The following is a 19,304-nucleotide window of genomic DNA, read 5'->3' as shown; positions in this document are numbered from 1 at the left end:
CCACACATTCACATCTCATTACTGCCTGCAGCAGGATACCCGACGCGACAGTCGGTTCGGGCAGTCAGTTCTTCAGAACCTGTTTGGGCTTTAGGATCCAACTCCACCCCCCGAGGGCCCTGTTTGTTCTGTTCCAGGCTGCACTCTCAGTTAGTTGGTAAATTTTTTAGGTCAATCTCAGTTATGTCCTCGCCGTTGCGAGGCCCATTTGACCATGGTTGTTGTTTTGAGTGAGCCTGGGGGCTAGGGATACCCCATCAGTGAGAACAAGCAGCCTGCTTGTCCTCGGAGAAAGCGAATGCTACATACCTGTAGAAGGTATTCTCCGAGGACAGCAGGCTGATTGTTCTCACAAACCCGCCCGCCTCCCCTTTGGAGTTGTGTCTTCCCTTGTTTTGTCTTGCTACATACGGGACTGACGAACACGAGCCGGTTCGGGCGGGAAGACGGCCGCGCATGCGCGGTGCGCATGAGCGCGCGGGGACTAGCAAAGGCCTTTGCTAGTAAAGTGTTCCGATTGGAGGGGCTGCCGTGGACGTCACCCATCAGTGAGAACAATCAGCCTGCTGTCCTCGGAGAATACCTTCTACAGGTATGTAGCATTCGCTTTTTATTAAAATACTAGTAAAAAAGAAAAGCCCGTTTCTCACTGAAATGAAACGGGCACTAGCAAGTCAATGACCTTCTGCCATTAATGTTCTCACCCCTCCTCTACCCCTCCCCCCTGTTGTCTCAGGACCCCCCTCCCCCCTTGTCATCAGCAAGCACCCCCCCCCCCCCCCCCCCCCTGTCTCAGGACCCATCCCTCTATCCTCCGATGTCTGCACCCTATTCCCTCCCATTTCCGCTGGCCAGTGCCTCCCTCCCTCTCTCTCTGTGGCCTCCGACAGCAAGGAGGACGTGTGCGGGTGCCCCAGCTCTTACGTGGCAGCTGCTGTTTAAAAAGTTTTCCCTCCTGCTCATCCAGCAGCTCTGAAGTGCAGCAAGTACAGACACCACTTGTTTCGGCTGTTCCTCTGGTCCCTCCCTCATTTCCTGTTTGCAGAAGGGCGGTACCACAGGAACTGCAGAAGTCTTGCGAGTCCGCCATTGGAAGTCTTGGCGGCCATTTTGAACAGTGATCCAGCAGCGGGGGAGGGTCAGTGCCAGCAGCGGGGCAGGCAGGACCGGTAATCTTTCCTGCCTGCCCAGAAGAATTCGTTACACAACCTGGGTGGCTGGAGGGGAGGCAGGTGAGAGAGCAGGGTTGTTGGACATGCGTGGCTGGAGGGGGGCAGGGGGAGTGGAGGGTCGCTGGACATGGGTGGCTGCAGGGAGGGTAGGGGGAGAGGGAGGGGGTGAAGTTGGTCCTGAGACCAGAGAGGTGGGGGTGGAAGCGGGTCCTCAGACCATAAAGGGGGGAGGGGGGTCCTGAGAGAGGGGGGTGGGGCACACACTCACTCACTCTGTCTCTCACATACACTCTCTGACACACTCTCTGTCTATCACACTTTATCTCTCTGTCACACACAGACACTCTCGCTCTCACGCAAACACACACACACTCTCTCTGACACACACACTCCATCTCTCACACACACAATCTCTCTCAGTGTAATATAGTACCTACACTGCATAAATGCACAGGAGGTGAGTCTCTTTCATTTGAAAGAAAGCTCTGGAACGAGGGGACATAGGATGAAGGTGGAAGGGGATAGTAACCTGAAGAAATACTTCTTCACAGAAATGGTGGTGACTTTGTGGAACTGCCTCCAGGTGGAAGTGGTGGAGATGAAAACAGTTTCTGAACTAAAGAGAGCTTGGGACAAGTATGTAGGATCTCCAAGGAAGTGATAGGAAGAGTAGGTGGCATGGATGGGTAGACTGGATAGGTCAGGGCTCAACAAATCCCGGGTGTCAGGTCGCCATGGCACCTAGAAATTTCATCCTGGAGTCTGGGATTTCATACCCCCCAAAGTTTTTTCCCCCCCATTCACAGTGCTGCCTCTGAAACAGCTTTTGTGGCTCTGTACAGCGATCAAGCTCTCCACATCATACTTGAGCCGTGTTGTGCAGGATGTTTGGGAAATCTCACATAACTTGAAACCGCAAGACTTCCCGAATTTCTCTCTTATTACAGGAGAGAGTTTCAGGCCTTATGATGGGCAAATTGTGTGCAAAACACAACAAATAACGCAGAATTTTAAAATATTGTGCTCAGAATTTTCAAAAGTTTTGCGCCAAATTCTCCCAGGCGTAAATGCAGTGCCTTTAAGAAAGGGGTAACATGATGAAACTTCTTTATATTTTGGATTAACACAAGATGTTGCAACATGTTTTCACAGACTGTGAAATGGAACGATGCCACCTCCTGATGGCCCTTCCTTTTCCACTAACCCCTTCTGATCTTCTGAAGTCCCCCTTTCTACAGCCTCCCAATGCTCTCCCCCCCCCCCCCCCCCCCCCCCCCCCGGGAGTCTACCTTTTCAAATCCCTGGGATCTAGTGGGGATGGAGCAGGAGCAATCCACAGTTGCTCCTGGTCCGTGTGGCATCTGGTTCAAAATGGAGCCTGTGATCTGAGGGGTTTGAAATTGGCCAGCCCCTTTAAAGTACTCACAGGCAGTATGACTGACATTGCTTTTGCAAGGTTGATTGCAAGCGGCATTATTCATGTACTGGGAGAGTGATTATTCTACAGTATTGGGATACTGTAAGTTACTCACTTCCATTGGTAATTAAGGTGTGGTAAAAGACCATTTTCTACTAAACTATCCTGCTATTTAAAATCCAAACCCGTAAACCTTCTTTTCATTCAAGATGAAGGCTGAAAATCAGAACTCTGTGTGAGAGGCATGCTTTTAATGTATTTTGATATGTTGTTTCTTTATCTTCCATGTGTTCAAGCAGAAACTAGACCTTAGATACTGTACATTTCTCCCAAATTAAAAAAAACATTCCGTAAATGGTACAGGAAACTAGACAGAATGACTTTTTGGCCTGCACATCTCTACTACTGATAGTTCATCTGATATCTTTTACTATGGGGCTCATTTTTGAAGCAGAAAAATGTCCATAAAGTGACACAAAGCAGCATTTGGACATTTCTTTTTTCACCGAAACCCATTTTTAAGACGTTTTTCTATGTTGGGGGTAGAATTTGGGTGTCCTAACATTTGGGTATTTTTCTGCCATAATGGAACAAAGCAAAAATGTCCAGGGCTAAAAGTTTAATGTTTTGTGCTAGACCTGTTTTAATAATGACTGTCATAAAAAAGTGCCCCGGATGACCACTGCCCCCCCCCCCCCCCCCCCAAAGATGTGAAAGAAACAGTACATACCAGGCTGTATGACAGCTTTAGAAGTTATGGCCAGTCCTATTATAGGGGAAGGGAAATGGGACTTAATATACCGCCTTTCTGAGGTTTTTGCAACTACATTCCAAACGGTTTACATATATTCAGGTACTTATTTTGTACCAGGGGCAATGGAGGGTTAAGTGACTTGCCCAAAGTCACAAGGAGCTGCAATGGGAATCGAACTCAGTTCCCCAGGATCAAAGTCCACTGCACTAACCACTAGGCTACTCCTCCACTCCATAGAAGCAAGCAGGTCCCTGGAGTAGCCTAGTGGTCAGTGCAGTGCACTGAGGAAAAGGGGACCCAGGCCATATCCCCACATCTAACTGTTTCACTTGTGGTTGAAAGTGTGAGCCCTCCAAAACCCACCAAAAACCTACTGTGCCCACATATAGGTGACACCTGCAGACAAAAGGGTATTGTAGTAGTATATAATTGGGTATAGTAGGTTTTTTGTGAGCTCACTGTACAATAAAAGAGGATAATGGTTAGATGTGTACCTGGGACCTTTTATGTGAAGTGCACTGCAGTGCCCCCTGCTCTGTTGGATGTCTTTGTGGCCAGTCTAAGAATGCTGGCTCCTCCTACATCCCAAAGACTTGATTTTGTTCATTTTTCACTTGGACATGGGTTTTGGGTTTATTTTTTTAATGGTCCAAAAAGATAGATGCACTGAGCACAACAATGTCTAGCAAATGGCCATTTTCAACAAAAAAAAAATAGGCAGTTTGCTGTTTTGAAAATTGCTGTATTTGCTACTCGAATTCTAGACATTTTTCAGGTTTGAAAATGACTATGTTTGCTACTGGATTTTTGAACATTGTTCTCAAAATGACCAAAGTCAGATTTAGATATCATATGAAAAATGCCCCTCTGTATCACCTATTCATCAGTATAGTATAAATCCACAGTTTTCTATATCACAATATGGGTTGCAATTTTCATTCTGTTGTATTAGTGATTCTCAGACTCTCTTGTCATTAAGAACCAATTCTTCCTGTCAGTGGAAAAAAACATTAACAATACTGTATGGCCTGCTTGCTGGGGAACTGCTAGTATTTCCTGAGTATAGCACGTACATTCTCAGCACACTAGTTTTTGGATCTGTTGTTCTTGATGCTTGCTGGGGTACTAAGGAGCCAGTATGTCTGCAGTGTATCATTTGACTAACACTACACATAAATTAATTACTTTGCTGAATGAGCTATATTTAAACCACATGGAATAATTTTCCCTGTTTAAAGTTTTCTAGTTAATATTTTAATAGTAAATATGTCTAGTTTTTGCATTTTTCTGAGGATAAAGTTCTTTTCTTATCATAAACTGTAACTTACCCTTAGTCATAATTTTTTTCTACAATCAGTAGAAAAAATATGTAGGTCATGTTTAGAGTTCACAAGAGAAAATGTGTTCCTGTATTAGAGATGCAATAGATAATTGTATTGATGTAAGAGGAGTGGCCAAGTTCAACCCGCAGATGGTAGAGTACTCTACATTTAAAAAGGAAGTTGCAAGAGATGGGAAGAGGAAACATTTGCTCTTTCCTTGCTTGAAAAGGAAAGCGGCAACAAAGAGTTGAAAATTAACATCTGATCTCTTCTAGCTTTGTCATGTCTGAAAAGTCAGGAGGAGGAGGTGATTAGAGGCTTGAAATGCAGTATCTGGAAATGTCAGAAGGGATTCAGAAAGCCAACTGTTCAAAGATTCAGTAGTCCTAGCAAACCAGTCTGGTTTTCAGGCCACCCACAATGAATATGCATGAGATAAATTTGCATGCACTGCCTCCATTATGTGCAAATCTATCTCATGCGTATTTATTGTGGGTATCTGGAAAACCTTGCTGGGTGGGTTGAGACGTCTGCTGTAGAGAAAGGTAATGGAATAGAGAAAGAGAAGGCCAGAAAATCATTTTGGAGGCAATTCTATAATAGAGTTCCACTATTTAGGTTCTATTAAGAACACTTATGCACATACATTTCCTTAAAGAATTCTAGTGTGAACTCACATCAGTGCCCCAAAATGTACGTGCATGTGACTTACAGCATTCTGTTAGTAGCCTGTGTAAATATTGACCCCGCCCATACCCGTCCCCTGTGAACATCCCTCTAACAATCACGTTTTGTGCCATTTTGTCACGTAATAATAGAATAGCGCTTACGCATACTACTGCCATTTACAAACATAAGGGTACACTTAGGGAGTCTTTTACTTAGGCGCGCTGGCGTTTTTAGCATGCATTAAAAATAGGCGCAAGCTAAAGGCACCCATAGGAATACGTTGGCGTCTTTAGCATTTACTGCACTCTAAAAACACCAGCGCACCTTAGTAAAAGACCACCTTATTAATGTGAATGGCAGTATTCTATAAATGTAAATATTCGAAGGCGGGGGGGGGGGGGGGGGAGGTTGTCCAGCAGTGCTCCAGAATATATCAATTGCATTCAAGTATTTCCTAGGACTGAAAAATGTCTTTAGATATTTGAATTGTTCAACTTCATATATCGTCTCTAGCCTTGAACTTTTAGTAATCAGTAAAACCATCATTATTTGGAAACCACACATTAGGTGTCTAATGCATTGGTTTTACAGAGGGACCTTAAATTAGTAGAGGGACCCCTGAATGCTAGGTGAATGTTTCTGTGACCAAGTGAAGTCATCTGGTTACAAATATAAATAAACAGTATGTTTATGTTCATTTTCTAAAGGAAATGCATTCCAATTAGAATTGTTTTATAACTATTTGAGGGGGGGGGGGGGACACACCAAGGAGGTAAATGTAGATACAGCTTAAATTGTTCTTCTCTTAGTGCTGAGGTGCTTTGCTGCCAGAATAGTCCTCTCCCAGATTATATTGTCATCCACCATCTTCTTTCTTTCATTTGAATTTTTGTCTTTATTTTTGATAAGCAGAGATAATGAGGCACTGAACTCATAGCAACTGGTAGACTTTTAAGTGATTTTTTTGCTGTCACCATTTTATGGCTGCATTGAGAGGTAGGAGCACAGAATAATTTGGTGAGGATGTAGTTCGCCACCACTCCAAAATGCTGTTGCTGAATGCTGTTGGATGGTCTACTGATATTTCAGATGACCTCACTGTTTCTTTTACAATCATTTGCAACTTTTGCAGTAAAACTATCTTCTCCAAGACTGCAGAAACACTGACATAGAGTTCTACTTGTAAGACATTCTGTTAAATAATCTTAACTTGCCTCTGCCTCTCTACAGTAGTTAATGGCCAGATATTCAAAAGGGTTTACCTGCCTGGTTAAACCACACTGAGCGGGCCAGATCCTGATATTCAGTGACACTTAACCAGACCATGCTGCTAAATACCGGCACTAATCGGCCATCTGAAAACTGGGCAGTGCAGGGGCAGTCTGGGAACAGAGGTCAGTGGCCAGATAAGGTGACACAAAAGACTGTCCTGTCTTTCACAGTTAGCATGTGGGCACCAGGTTGCTACCCTTTCTAAGCCCCTCTCTGACCCATCCCATACCCATGTTCCAGTTCCCCCCCCTCCCCCAGCTTCCTGATCTGACCTGCTCTGTTCCTCAACCATCCCCACAGCACCACCACCCCCTTTCACCCTTGGGACATACCCAGGGGAGATCTCTGGTGTCTAATGTGATGGTGCCGGAGTGGACCCCTTTCCTCTCCTGTTCTGGGCCTCAAATAGTCAGTGCTTGCACCGAGCTGATTCAGATCAGGAAGCTGGGGGGTTTGGAAATGCGGTTCATATCAGGAAGCAGGAGGGGGATCAAAACAGAGTGAGGGGATCAGGAAGGATCAGAAATGAGGAGGTGCACAAAGATCAGGAGATTGGTCTGATGTATCCATTAGGCAGGTTCTGGCCAAATATTAGATGGGACCCGCATAAGTTCAGCCATACCCAGATATTCAGTGCCAGTGCCTGGATATTACCCGGCATTAAATATCCAAGTCTAATTTAGCTGACATCAGTGCTTAAAAAACTGCTGAGTTCCGCCAGCTGAATACTGACTGGAATGTCCTTTTCTATGAATCAGTGTTCAAACTTGTATTTCATTTTGTCTTAGGTAAGCAGAATGATAGCAGGCACTGTAAAGGTTCTTATTATACCTAACCATAATGGGACCCATGTTGCTCTCATCCTGTAGATTTTGGGCACCTCATGCCACTTTGGTACGATGTGTAAGGAAGGCAGTTTTTGCAAGTAAAGGTTGGTATTAGAGGTTCAACCTTAGAGGAGTTGTCCCTTTCAGCCAGTAGTTTGCCATGAGTTTGGTGACAAGGGAAAGGAGAAATGAGATGTTTATTTCATATGCACATTGTTGGTATTTTTTTTCTGTAGTACAAAATTAATACTGAATACTATACCGCTATAACAGTCTTCTGCTATGAAGAGATTTAAAGATAATGCTAGTTGCTAGGCAATCTAATATAATAAAACGCACCCTCAACGTTCTGAGGACAACGTTCTGTGAAGCCTGAAGCCTTGAAGCCTTGAAGCCATCTGACGTCACTCCCAGGCTGAAGGGTTCGCGGATTCGTGGTGTGAAGCCTTCAAGCCAGCCAGCCGTCTTTGCCCCGCCCTCGCCTCAAACCAAACAAATCCGGAAGCGAAGTGTCAGGGAAGGAGGCGGCGCTCCCGACGTCTAGCCTTCCCTTCGCTGTGTTCCGCCTTCAAAAGAAGGCGGGAGACAGCGAAGGGAAAGCAAGACGTCGGGGAGCGCCGCCTCCTTCCCTGACGTTTCGCTGCACGAACCGCCACGGAGGTAAAGTTAAAACGAAGAAGAAAAAAAAAAGGGATGCATGGATGCGAAGGGGGGGGGATGCATGGATGCGAAGGGGGGGACATGGATGCGAAGGGGGGGAGAAGAGGGCGGGCCAGGCTGGGACATGGGAGAGAGAGGAGCATGGATGCGAGGGGGGGGGTCATGGAAGGGAGAGAGGGGACTTGCTGGAAAAGGATGAATGGAGGCGGCAGGGGACAGAGGAGCATGGATGGGCATGGAATGGGAGGGCAGGGCTCAGGGAGAGAGGGGAATTACTGGAAAGGGATGAATGAAGGGGCCAGGGGGGCAGAGGAGCATGGATGGGCATGGATTGGGAGGGCAGGACTAAGGGAGAGAGGGAAATTGCTGGATAGGGATGAATAGAGGGGACAGATGGGCATGGATGGATATGGATTGCAGGGCAGGCCTCAGGTAGAGAGGGCAATTGCTGGATAGGGAAAAATGGAGGGGCCAGGTGACAGATGAGCATGGATTGGAAGGGCAGGACTCAGGGAGAGGGAAATTGCTGGATAGGGATGAATGGAGGGGACAGATGGCCATGGATGGATATGGATTGCAGGGCAGGCCTCAGGCAGAGAGGGAAAATGCTGGATAGAGAAAAATGGAGGGGCCAGGTGACAGAGGAGCATGGATGGGCATGGATTGGAAGGGCAGGACTCAGGGAGAGGGGAATTGCTGGATAGGGATGAATGGAGGGGACAGATGGGCATGGATGGATATGGATTGCAGGGCAGGCCTCAGGCAGAGAGGGGAAATGCTGGATAGGGAAAAATGGAGGGGCCAGGTGACAGAGGAGCATGGATGGGCATGGATTGGAAGAGCAGGGACTCAGGGAGAGGGGAATTGCTGGATAGGGATGAATGGAGGGGTCAGATGGGCATGGATGGATATGGATTGCAGGGCAGGCCTCAGGCAGAGAGGGGAAATGCTGGATAGGGATGAATGGAGGGGGCAGGTGACAGAGAAACATGGATGGCCATGGATTGGGAGGGCAGGGCTCAGGGAGAGAGGGGAATTGCTGGAAAAGGATGAATGGAGGGGGCAGGGGACAGATGGCCATGGATTGGGAGGGCACGGCTCACACTCTCTCTCTCATATACAATGTCTTTCTGACTCTCACTCTCACACACTCTGTCTCACACTGTATCACATTCACTCTCTATGTGCCACACAGTCACTCACACACTCGCTTGGTCTCATACACACACTCTCTCTCACACTGTGTCTCACATACACACTTGCACACACTCTCATTCTCACACACACACTCTCTCACAAACACACTCACACCCAGACTCACTCTCTCTCTCACACACTCACACTTTCACTCTGACTCTCAAACAGTCACTCTCACATACACTCTCCCAAACATACACACTCCAAGGAAAACCTTGCTAGCGCCCGTTTCATTTGTGTCAGAAACGGGCCTTTTTTACTAGTACATTCATAAGTCTCTTTCCTGTTATTAGATCTGACCCTTAGTGGTCCATGATGTCATCTCTTTCTTCCCCTTCTTTCTCCTTCCCGCCTGAGAAAATTAAAACCCATCAGATAGGAGGCAGTATTCTGTTGTGGATTAGGAATTTGTGGATGGATAGAAAACCGAGGGTGGGGTTAAATGGTCAATGCTCTCAGTGGAGGAGGGTGAATAGTGGAGTGCCCCAGGGATCTGTACTGAGACCGGTGCTATTTAACACACTTATTAATGATTTGGAAATAGGAATGAAAAGTAAGGTGATTAAATCAGCAGAAAACACAAAACTATTCAAAGTTGTTAAAACGCATGTGAATTGTGAAAAATTGCAGGAAAACCTTAGGAAGTTGGAACACTGGGCATCCAAATGGCAGGTGACATTTAATGTGGACAAGCGCAAAGTGATGCGCATTGGAAAGAATAATCCAAATCATAGTTATTTGATACTAGGTTCCACTCTAGGAGTTGAGCACCCAAGAAGAGAGAGTGCAGTGGAAGAGTAGCCTAATGGTTAGTTCAGTGGGCTGAGAACTTGGAGAACTGGATTCAAATCCCACTGCAGCTCCTTGTGACCTGGCAAGTCACTTATCCCTTGTATGGTGGTGAAGCCTCTCTCAGCGCATCCCAGGATGTACTGGGTAGGGCTGGGCACTGCCATTTTCAAGGCGGCGCCAGAAGAGGAGGGAGTGTACTACTCCCTCCTCCACCACTCAGGTACAGGGGGATAGGGAAGGGGGCCACTAGACCACCAGGTTGGGGAGGCTTGTGTTTTTGGCCCTCCAGCCCCCATTTCACTGACTTGGGGTGGAGGATCGAGGGGGGGGCACTAGGCCACCAAGGCCTTGAATTGCAGGGGGGTCTGGGGGTCCCTCAGACCTCCAGCCCCTATGTTTGACAGGTCTGGGCTTTTGACAGCCTGGACCTGTCAAACAAGTGCAGGAGCGCTCAGGCACAATCCTCCCATACTTTTACCCTTTGATCAGAGATAATAGCTGCTTAAATTTGCATACTATTATCTCTGATCACAGGGGGGGTTAAGCCCCCCCCCCCCCCCCCCCCCCCCCCCCGGTCTAACATAGTGCTTCTCAGACTTTGGGCACACCCAGACAGGGTGTCAGGTTATCAACAGTGAATATACATGACATAGATCTGCATGCACTGCTTCTTTGGTATGCAAGCATGAATCTGCATGTGCTTGTAAAACTTTAGTATGGTTAAATCAGGACTGGAAGAACTTGGCAATTGCAACCAAATTGAAAATACCTTTTGATTATTCAAGTATATTTGAATCAATTATTTGCAGATATGAATCTGGATTTAAATCAGGTTAGAGACTTGTACTTCTGCACACAACTCTGAAGACGCAATAGGTTTTACAGAATTAAACCTGCAAAATAGAGAAACAGCAGCCTGAGTATGCGAAATACTGAATGCCTCACTTTCAGTGACTACAAACAATTTTTTTCATGGTGACATTTCTATACTTATGAAATAGCTCTTAGTCTAACTAAGAAGCCTTGATAATCCAGCTGTAGGTGATAGATTCGAGCATTATTTTTAATAATTATCCTTAAATTATAAATTAATAATATAGTTGCATTTTATGTATGACCGGGTCCTACCATTGAACAATGTTTTTTTGCACATGGCCCTTGCTCTTCAGGTCATACTGACATGTAAAAGAGGCTGTGTGTTCCACGGACCATACTTGAGTTTATATAAAAATGACATTTAAAAAAGCTCTTGAAGTTAGACAAATCTAAGGTTAAGGTTAAAAAAAACCAGTTACCTAGAACAGAAAGGCGAGATAAACTAAGTGTGTGGAAAAAGAGATTAAATTTGCAAGCTAAAGCCCCAATGGTCAGAAACAAATGCAGGCGCTAGAGGCCAATAGCTCAGGACTAGCACTCGCATTTGCAAGCGCCATATACTCGGAGGACCCTAGCGCAGAAAACAGTGAGCGTGCCAAAGGATATTGCAAATGGCATACTAATTACATTTAAATTAGGACATTTGCGATTCACTCCCATGCTCAATGCTATGAGCATTGAGCGTTAGGGAGTTGTTCTCGGGTGCTGATCTGGCTGTATTTCTCCGGCACTGTTCAGTGCAGTGCCAGAGTTTTGAGCATCTGCCCCTAAGAAAGAGGGAAACTTTGAAGCAGACGTTGAGAGCTTGGCAGCAGGAAAAGATTATTATTATTATTACATTTGTACCCCGCGCTTTCCCACACAATGCAGGCTCAATGCGGCTTACATAGTAATTTGAAATACAAAGTTAATAGAATTTTAATAAAACAGTAGTAAAACAATGTAAAGTTGGGCTTAGTAGTGTATGATAAGTTGAGCTAGATAATATATGACTAGGATAAAAGAGGGAGACAGGATATGATAGTGTAATTTGGGAGAAAGGGTAAGGAGGGATATAATTAAGGAGAGATGGAAAGAGAAGGATTGGAGGTTGGTATTTAAAAGTCAGAACAGAATTGGGGGTGGAAGTTGGCGAGATTAGAATGAGAAAAGTAGGTGAGGACTTTGAGTGTGTGTGTACCTTATCTCTGCTGCAGCTATGTCAAGTCCTAGACAACTCGGGCTTTGATGTGGCAATCAGTGCATTGGATCATTGCACTTCAGCACGCTAAGAAAAAAAACATTTTCACTCCCGATGCAATAAACTAATGACGTGCATTAGTGGTGTGACATTGAAGAAGTATGCACACCACCAAGATAATCTGCAGTGATTTGCCGTGTTATCAGTAAAATGTCTCTCTTCCTGTTAGTACATTGGCTCATGCACCAATAGGATGGGAGACCTAAAAAAAAAAAAAAAAAACAGGCCTTGGGGGGGGGGGGGGGGGGGGTATCAATATGAGCTACCGCTACCCATAACATGAGACCTGTGCTAAAATACACAAATTAATGATAAAATAACAGAGTTTGTGTTGATAACTCCCCTCCCTTAATGTTGTTGTAAAAGACCAATGAACAGAGAATTACAATAATCTAACCTTGTAAGTAAAAGTACTTGTAACACAGACCTGAACTCATCAGTGGACAAATAAATTAATTTACCTAAATGTCTAAGTTTAAAATTTGAAGACTTTACTACTTCATTTATATATGGTTGCATAAAAAGAGCTTAATTGAACACATCCCTAACAACGAACTTGATTTAGTGCAGGGTATTTGTATAACACTGGATTTACCTAACACTATGATTTCAGATTTATTCAAATTCAATGCTAATTGTTTATCAGTTATCCAGTCTTTGATCCTCCATGGCCACCAATGAAATGGCATGAAATAAATACAAATAAATAAAATATCTTTCATTAACAAATTTTCTAAATTGATTTTCTGTTTTCACAGCTTCCTATTGTTGAAAAGATAAGGATCATTGCACAGAAGATCTATGGTGCCCAAGATATAGAACTGTCTCCTACAGCACAGTCTAAAATAGATCTTTACAGCTGCCAGGTAAAATTTATACACATTAACACAGAGAAGTTAGTATTTTGCTTGTTCTTGGTTTTATAATTTTGTTAGAAGTAATGTCGTTATAGGTGGCCTGATTTCCATTTTGATGGTCCAAGATCAAAACATGCATGGAACCAAAAAAGTGGTACTGGTCATTGGCTTTCTTGTTGATGACAACTAGCCCAGGTTGTTTTTGGTTCCATGCTGTACAACAAAGTAGGAGAGATAGAGATGGTCTAATTCATTCTCAGTCGAAGAAAGACTCTTAATTCGCTGTGAGGGTAATTTTTTAAAGGGTTTTTTTTGCATGTAAACCCATTGTATACATTTAACAGGCCTCTTATAAAATTAAATTATTCGTAAATGTACACATGGGTGACAAGGCTTGTACTTATATGAGATCCAGAGTAAGATGTCTTCAGGGATGGACTGCAGGTAGAGTCATGAGATATACATATGGGTTATCAAATTTGCACCTATGCACATACTTCAGCCATGTACATTTACTCTCAACTCCCACAGCTTCATTTTAGCTGCAATTTTAACAAGTTTTGTGAGGCTATTTCGTAATGAAAAATTAGGTGCCAGCGAGTTAATAAAATAGCATCAAAATACTTCGTTTATAAAGTCAAAGTACATGGTTATGGTTATTCTTTAGTTGATATACCACCATTTGTAATTGACGGCATAGTGGTTTGCAATAGAAACAGAAAAGAACGCCAAAGTTTTGGGGCAGCATCAAGCAATCATAGGCATAGGGAGGTAGGGAGATCAAACAGAAGGGAACAAATCACACATACATTCCAGAGTACAGTTCACTACCACTCAGCAGTTGGAGGGGGATCAGAAATTTTTAACAAAAGCCAACTTAAATAAGTGGGTTGTGAGAACCTACTTAAACTTTGGAAAGGTGAGCTCAAGGCGGAGCATAGATGGAAGAGAATTCCACAGGGATGGGACAGTACAGTAAAGAACAGATTGCCTTGTGGACTCAAGCTTAGCAGTGGCAGGTGGGGGATGTGTAGGTGGCGGTCGTTCAAAGACCTTAGGAGTCTACACGCCTACTAGACTTTATACAATACCAGCATAAGTGCAAAAGAACATACGTACATGTAAGTGCTAGCCCTTACAACAGCTCTATGGCTAGTTAGCATGCTTATAAACTGTGCATCTAAATGCAGACTCAGCCACACTTCACCTGCCCTAACTCTGCCCACACTAAAGGTATGCGCCATGAAACTTAACACACATACCTTCATGCCAATCAGCATTTTTTTTAGGCCATTTACACACATAAGTTAGCAGGTGTTGTGTATATTCTTAGTACCTTCTTTATGGAAAGAGTGGCAGATGTGTGGAATAGCCTCCCAGTCAAGGCAATGGAGACTAATGGGCCCGATAGTCGGACCGCAGGAGTTAAACTTCTGCAGTGCTGAGCCCAGATATTCACCGTTTCTGGTACCAGCATTGAATATTCAGTTTATACTTTGGCCGGTTCAGACTTAACTGGCCAAGCTGATACTTGGTGCTGGCTGGTTAAATTTGAACTTTCTGCTGCTTTTGACACTGTCGATCACAGTATACTCCTCGATACTCTGTCCTCATTTGGATTCCAGGGCTCTGCCCTTTCCTGGTTCTCTTCCTACCTCTCCCTCCGCACCTTCAGTGTTCACTCTGGTGGATCCTCTTCTACTTCTATCCCTCTGCCTGTCGGCGTACCTCAGGGTTCTGTTCTTGGTCCCCTCCTCTTTTCTATATACACTTCATCCCATGGCTTTTTCTACCATCTCTATGCTGATGACTCCCAAATCTACCTTTCTACCCCTGATATCTCACCTTGCATCCAAACCAAAGTTTCAGCATGCTTGTCTGACATTGCTGTCTGGATGTCTCAACGCCACCTGAAATTAAACATGACCAAAACCGAGCTTCTCATTTTCCCCCCCAAACCCAGCTCCCCACTCCCCCCGTTTTCTATTTCTGTTGATGGCTCTCTCATTCTCCCTGTCTCCTCAGCTCGAAACTTTGGGGTCATCTTTGACTCTTCTCTCTCCTTCTCTGCTCATATCCAGCAGATCGCCAAGACCTGTCGTTTCTTTCTTTACAACATCCATAAAATCCGCCCCTTTCTTTTCGAGCACTCTACCAAAACCCTCATCCACACCCTTGTCACCTCTCGTTTAGACTTCTGCAATCTGCTTCTTGCTGGCCTCCCACTTAGTCACCTCTCCCCTCTCCAATTGGTTCAAAACTCTGCTGCTGTCTCGTCTTCCGCCAGGGTCGCTTTACTCATACTACCCCTCTCCTCAAGTCGATTCACTGGCTCCCTATCCGTTTTCGCATCCTGTTCAAACTTCTTCTACTAACCTATAAATGTACTCACTCTGCTGCTCCCCAGTATCTCTCCACACTCGTCCTTCCCTACACCCCTTCCCATGCACTCCGCTCCATGGATAAATCCTTCTTATCTGTTCCCTTCTCCACTACTGCCAACTCCAGACTTCGCGCCTTCTGTCTCGCTGCACCCTACGCCTGGAATAAACTTCCTGAGCTCCCAATGTCTTGCCCCATCCTTGGCCACCTTTAAATCTAGACTGAAAGCCCACCTCTTTAACATTGCTTTTGACTTGTAACCACTCGCCTCCACCTACCCTCCTCTCCTCCTTCCTGTACACATTAATTGATGTGATTTGCTTACTTTATTTTTTGTCTATTAGATTGTAAGCTCTTTGAGCAGGGACTGTCTTCTATGTTTGTGCAGCGCTGTGTACGCCTTCTAGCGCTTTAGAAATGCTAAATAGTAGTAGTGGTAGTCACATGGCCAAATATGGCTGCCAAACGCACAGAAATCAGCAGATAGCTGGTTATATCGTAAGATATAACCAGCTATCTGCTAACCGGTTATGGGGCATTTAACCAGCCAGGTGCCGATCCTGGGCAGTTAAATGCTTGAGAATATCAGGGAGTAAGACTGTATCTGAATTCCAAGAAAGCATAAAACAAGTACATAGGATGAGGATAGTAGGTGGGATGGATGGACAGACTAGATAGGCCATACGGTCTTTATCTAAAGTCACTTTCTATGTTTCTAAAACTAGACAGGTCCTTAAAAAATTACTTCCTAAAGGTCTAAATCTTCTAGGACTAGGCTGTCATGTATGTTATGAGGTGATCTCCAAGCATTATGGAACTCTACATAATAAAATGTGTTTATTCCAAAATGCTTAGGATGCTAATTTAGAATGCTTAAGGTTCTTCTGAGGAGTAGAAGAAACTGTAGCACAGCTTGTTAGCCAAGCAGCTTTGAGTACAGCTAGACTTTCTAGCAGATGGATGCTGGGAGCTGCATCTGAAGCAATGGTACAGTAAAAGAATGTTTAATAAATCATTTTTGCACCTAGAATGCTGTTTATTTGTATAAATGGACTTCCATATAAAAATTGTCATGCCTAAAAGTATGTGGGCAGAGCAGAGTAACAATTTATGTGCATGCTGTACCCACTAACATTTATGTCTTTTCTCGCGCTTGCATAATGTCCATGCCTTCAATCTAGGTGCAATTTCTGCAGAATTTGTACTAATATTTTATAAAGTCATATGGGTGCCTTCCTGCCCTGTTAACCTAAGATATAAAATTACCTGCTGAATGTTCTGGACGATGGCCATTATTATATTCCCATTTCCTGGAATAGGAGGTTCTCTTTGGTTTCAAGCTCCATTGAATTTACTAGCAAGTGTTGTCTGGCGCACTTGGTTTAGCTATTGGATGGCTGAGTTCAGTTACAGGCCGTTCTCTGGCAGCAGCAGAGCTAAAATAAATTCAGTTTTTTAAAGAGGAATGGAAAGAAAAGGCATATGCAATTTTTGAAGCACAGGAAATAAGATTGCATTAAGCAATTTTAAAAGACTTTTTGTAGTCAGCTAATTGGCTCCACAATCCTAGTCTTTCTTCTTTAATCTTTACTAGGGATTTGGAAATCTGCCAATCTGCATGGCAAAGACTCACCTCTCTCTCTCTCACCAACCTGAGAAAAAGGGAGTACCAACTGGCTTCATTCTGCCAATAAGTGATGTACGTGCCAGTATTGGGGCTGGATTCATTTATCCATTAGTGGGAACGGTGAGTGCAAATTAAAATGCTTTTTTTTTTTTGTCTTACGTATTAACAGAAATTCAAGTCCATTGATGATTTTTTTTTCTGTTGGCATGTTCCTTGTTCTTCTTTTTCTGCAACTCAGTAGAAAATGTATATTTGGAGCATTGTAATTTGTTAGTTTTGTGATCCACATTTAGAAAGCAGTTTTCAAAATCTGAAAGCCCTTTTTCACACAGATCCCTACTTCCATCTCCTGTTTTCTCTTTTGATCATTCATTATAAGCACTGTAGGCTAACAGTAAATCTGATAGAAATGGGGACAGGAGGCAGCACTGTGAAGAACTGGATGGAGATCTGGTGAAAGACATCCAGAAGTGGAAATGAAGGAATAGTGGTGATGTTGGGAGAATTAACCTGCCAGAAATGGACTGAAATACCCATTGGCACAGTTGTTTAAAAGTTGAGAGATCCTGGGCTCCTTTCAAGTGGTTCTACTTAGACAGTTGATAATGGAAACAATATGGGGAGTTTCTGATCAAAGTGCTTATGAATGGAGAAAATATTTCTGACATCCTCATAGATGTCCATCTGAGCACAAGTGATCATTGCATGATGTGGTTTTATGTAGCAGCCAGAGTGTATAGGCATCACACAATTAAAAACTATTGATTCTTGTAAAATGGAGAAGATTTATTCCAAAATTGGCATGTTTGTGTTACGAGTATATTGGATAATATAGCACCATCTAAGACTAAATTAAAGAGGTTCTGTGAATCAGAAAAATGGTATGACTGAGCTTCTTGCTTTAAAGCAAGATTGTAGCAAAAGTGAAAGAGTTTGGAGGAAATCCGGTCTGCAAGAACATAAGTTGGTTTGGTGTTAAAAAAATTATCACTATCCAAACAGTTGATAACTAAAAAGATTTTTTAAAGACTTTTATTCTACTTTAATTGGCAGTAACACCTTAAATATGCATAAATTGTTTAATTTGGCAGGTAACCTTATGGTAGATAGTTTAATATCTGATTCAGGAGCTATCACCCCTTCGGCCAGTGCTTTAGCCTCTTTTTTTCTTTTTTTGAGGACAAAGTAGCAAATGTTCATAGACAGTTCTTCAAAATGTAGAATTAACCACTACTAAAGTGAAATTGCTTTTGAACAGATATGCTAAGGCTGATTATAGCCTAGATCTTTGTCCAGCTCATAATTAGAATGACGATTTTCTGTCCGTTTTTACTACTTGGTTGAACTGGTGTCTATCTGATGGTTGATTTTTGGCCAAATATGTGAGATTGCTTTATCGCCTATTCCCAAAAACTGTAAAGGTGATCTGTCATCCCCTATTAATTATCATCCCATGGCTTCAATTCCCTTATTTACAAAAATTATGGAAGGCTATGTTTCACACTTGGTTGGATGAGTATTTAATTGATAAGAACAATCCTCCATTCATCACTGTCTGGGTTCCATAAGAGCTATAGTACCAAGACTGTGATAGCATCCATTGTCGCTCATGGGAAGGCCTTACTGAGTCAACAACAAAAAGCTGTGGTGGTCTTGTTCGACCTATCTTGTGCATTTGGTTTTGTCGACCTTGACATTCTTTTACTACGATTGAGTAAGATTGGGATCTGTGATAAAGTGTTACATTGGTTTTGGGGGGGGGGGGGGGGGGGGGTTGACAACTAGGAGTGATAAGGTTGAAAAGATGGTAAGTCGTCTGCCTTTTGGAGCCCCAATTGTGGGGTTCCTCAAGGTTCTCCCTTATCTCCAACTCTATTTAATGTGTTACTTCAACCCATAGGTGTTTTCCTGGAAAAATGTAATGTTCCTTGCTACATTTATGTGGATGATGTTACCATGCTTTTCCCAGTTTCAGGTGACTGGTCTAGCACATTGCATAATTTATCTTCCTGGGTACACCTAATTGAAAACTGGATCTCAAGTAATTGTTTAAAACTGAATTGTGATAAGACTAAATTCATATGGTTAGTTCCAACTGATTCACCTGAATTCTCGTGGTGTTAATACTTTTACTTTTGATTCATGCATGAAGATATTGGGGGTGGAGGTGGATAGCCTTTTGACATTTTGTAACCATGTATCGTTCAGAAATCTTTTCTTATGCTAAAATTGTTGAGGGC

The 19,304-nt window shown here is 43.6% G+C and overlaps 1 protein-coding gene across 1 annotated transcript in view; it reads left to right on the top strand.

Annotated features, from left to right (window-relative positions):
- The window catches only part of MTHFD1L (methylenetetrahydrofolate dehydrogenase (NADP+ dependent) 1 like), a gene marked incomplete at its 5' end in the record, with an annotated part of 452,100 nt that overhangs the window by 305,936 nt on the left and 126,860 nt on the right, over positions 1–19,304 (top strand). The window contains 2 exon segments of the mRNA XM_030195103.1: positions 12,957–13,064; positions 17,032–17,184. Of these exon segments, the coding sequence (XP_030050963.1) occupies positions 12,957–13,064; positions 17,032–17,184 (261 nt within the window).

The sequence above is a fragment of the Microcaecilia unicolor genome, chromosome 3 (assembly GCF_901765095.1).
Source record: "Microcaecilia unicolor chromosome 3, aMicUni1.1, whole genome shotgun sequence".
Lineage (NCBI taxonomy): Eukaryota > Metazoa > Chordata > Amphibia > Gymnophiona > Siphonopidae > Microcaecilia > Microcaecilia unicolor.
This window is presented reverse-complemented; position numbering and strand designations above follow the sequence as displayed.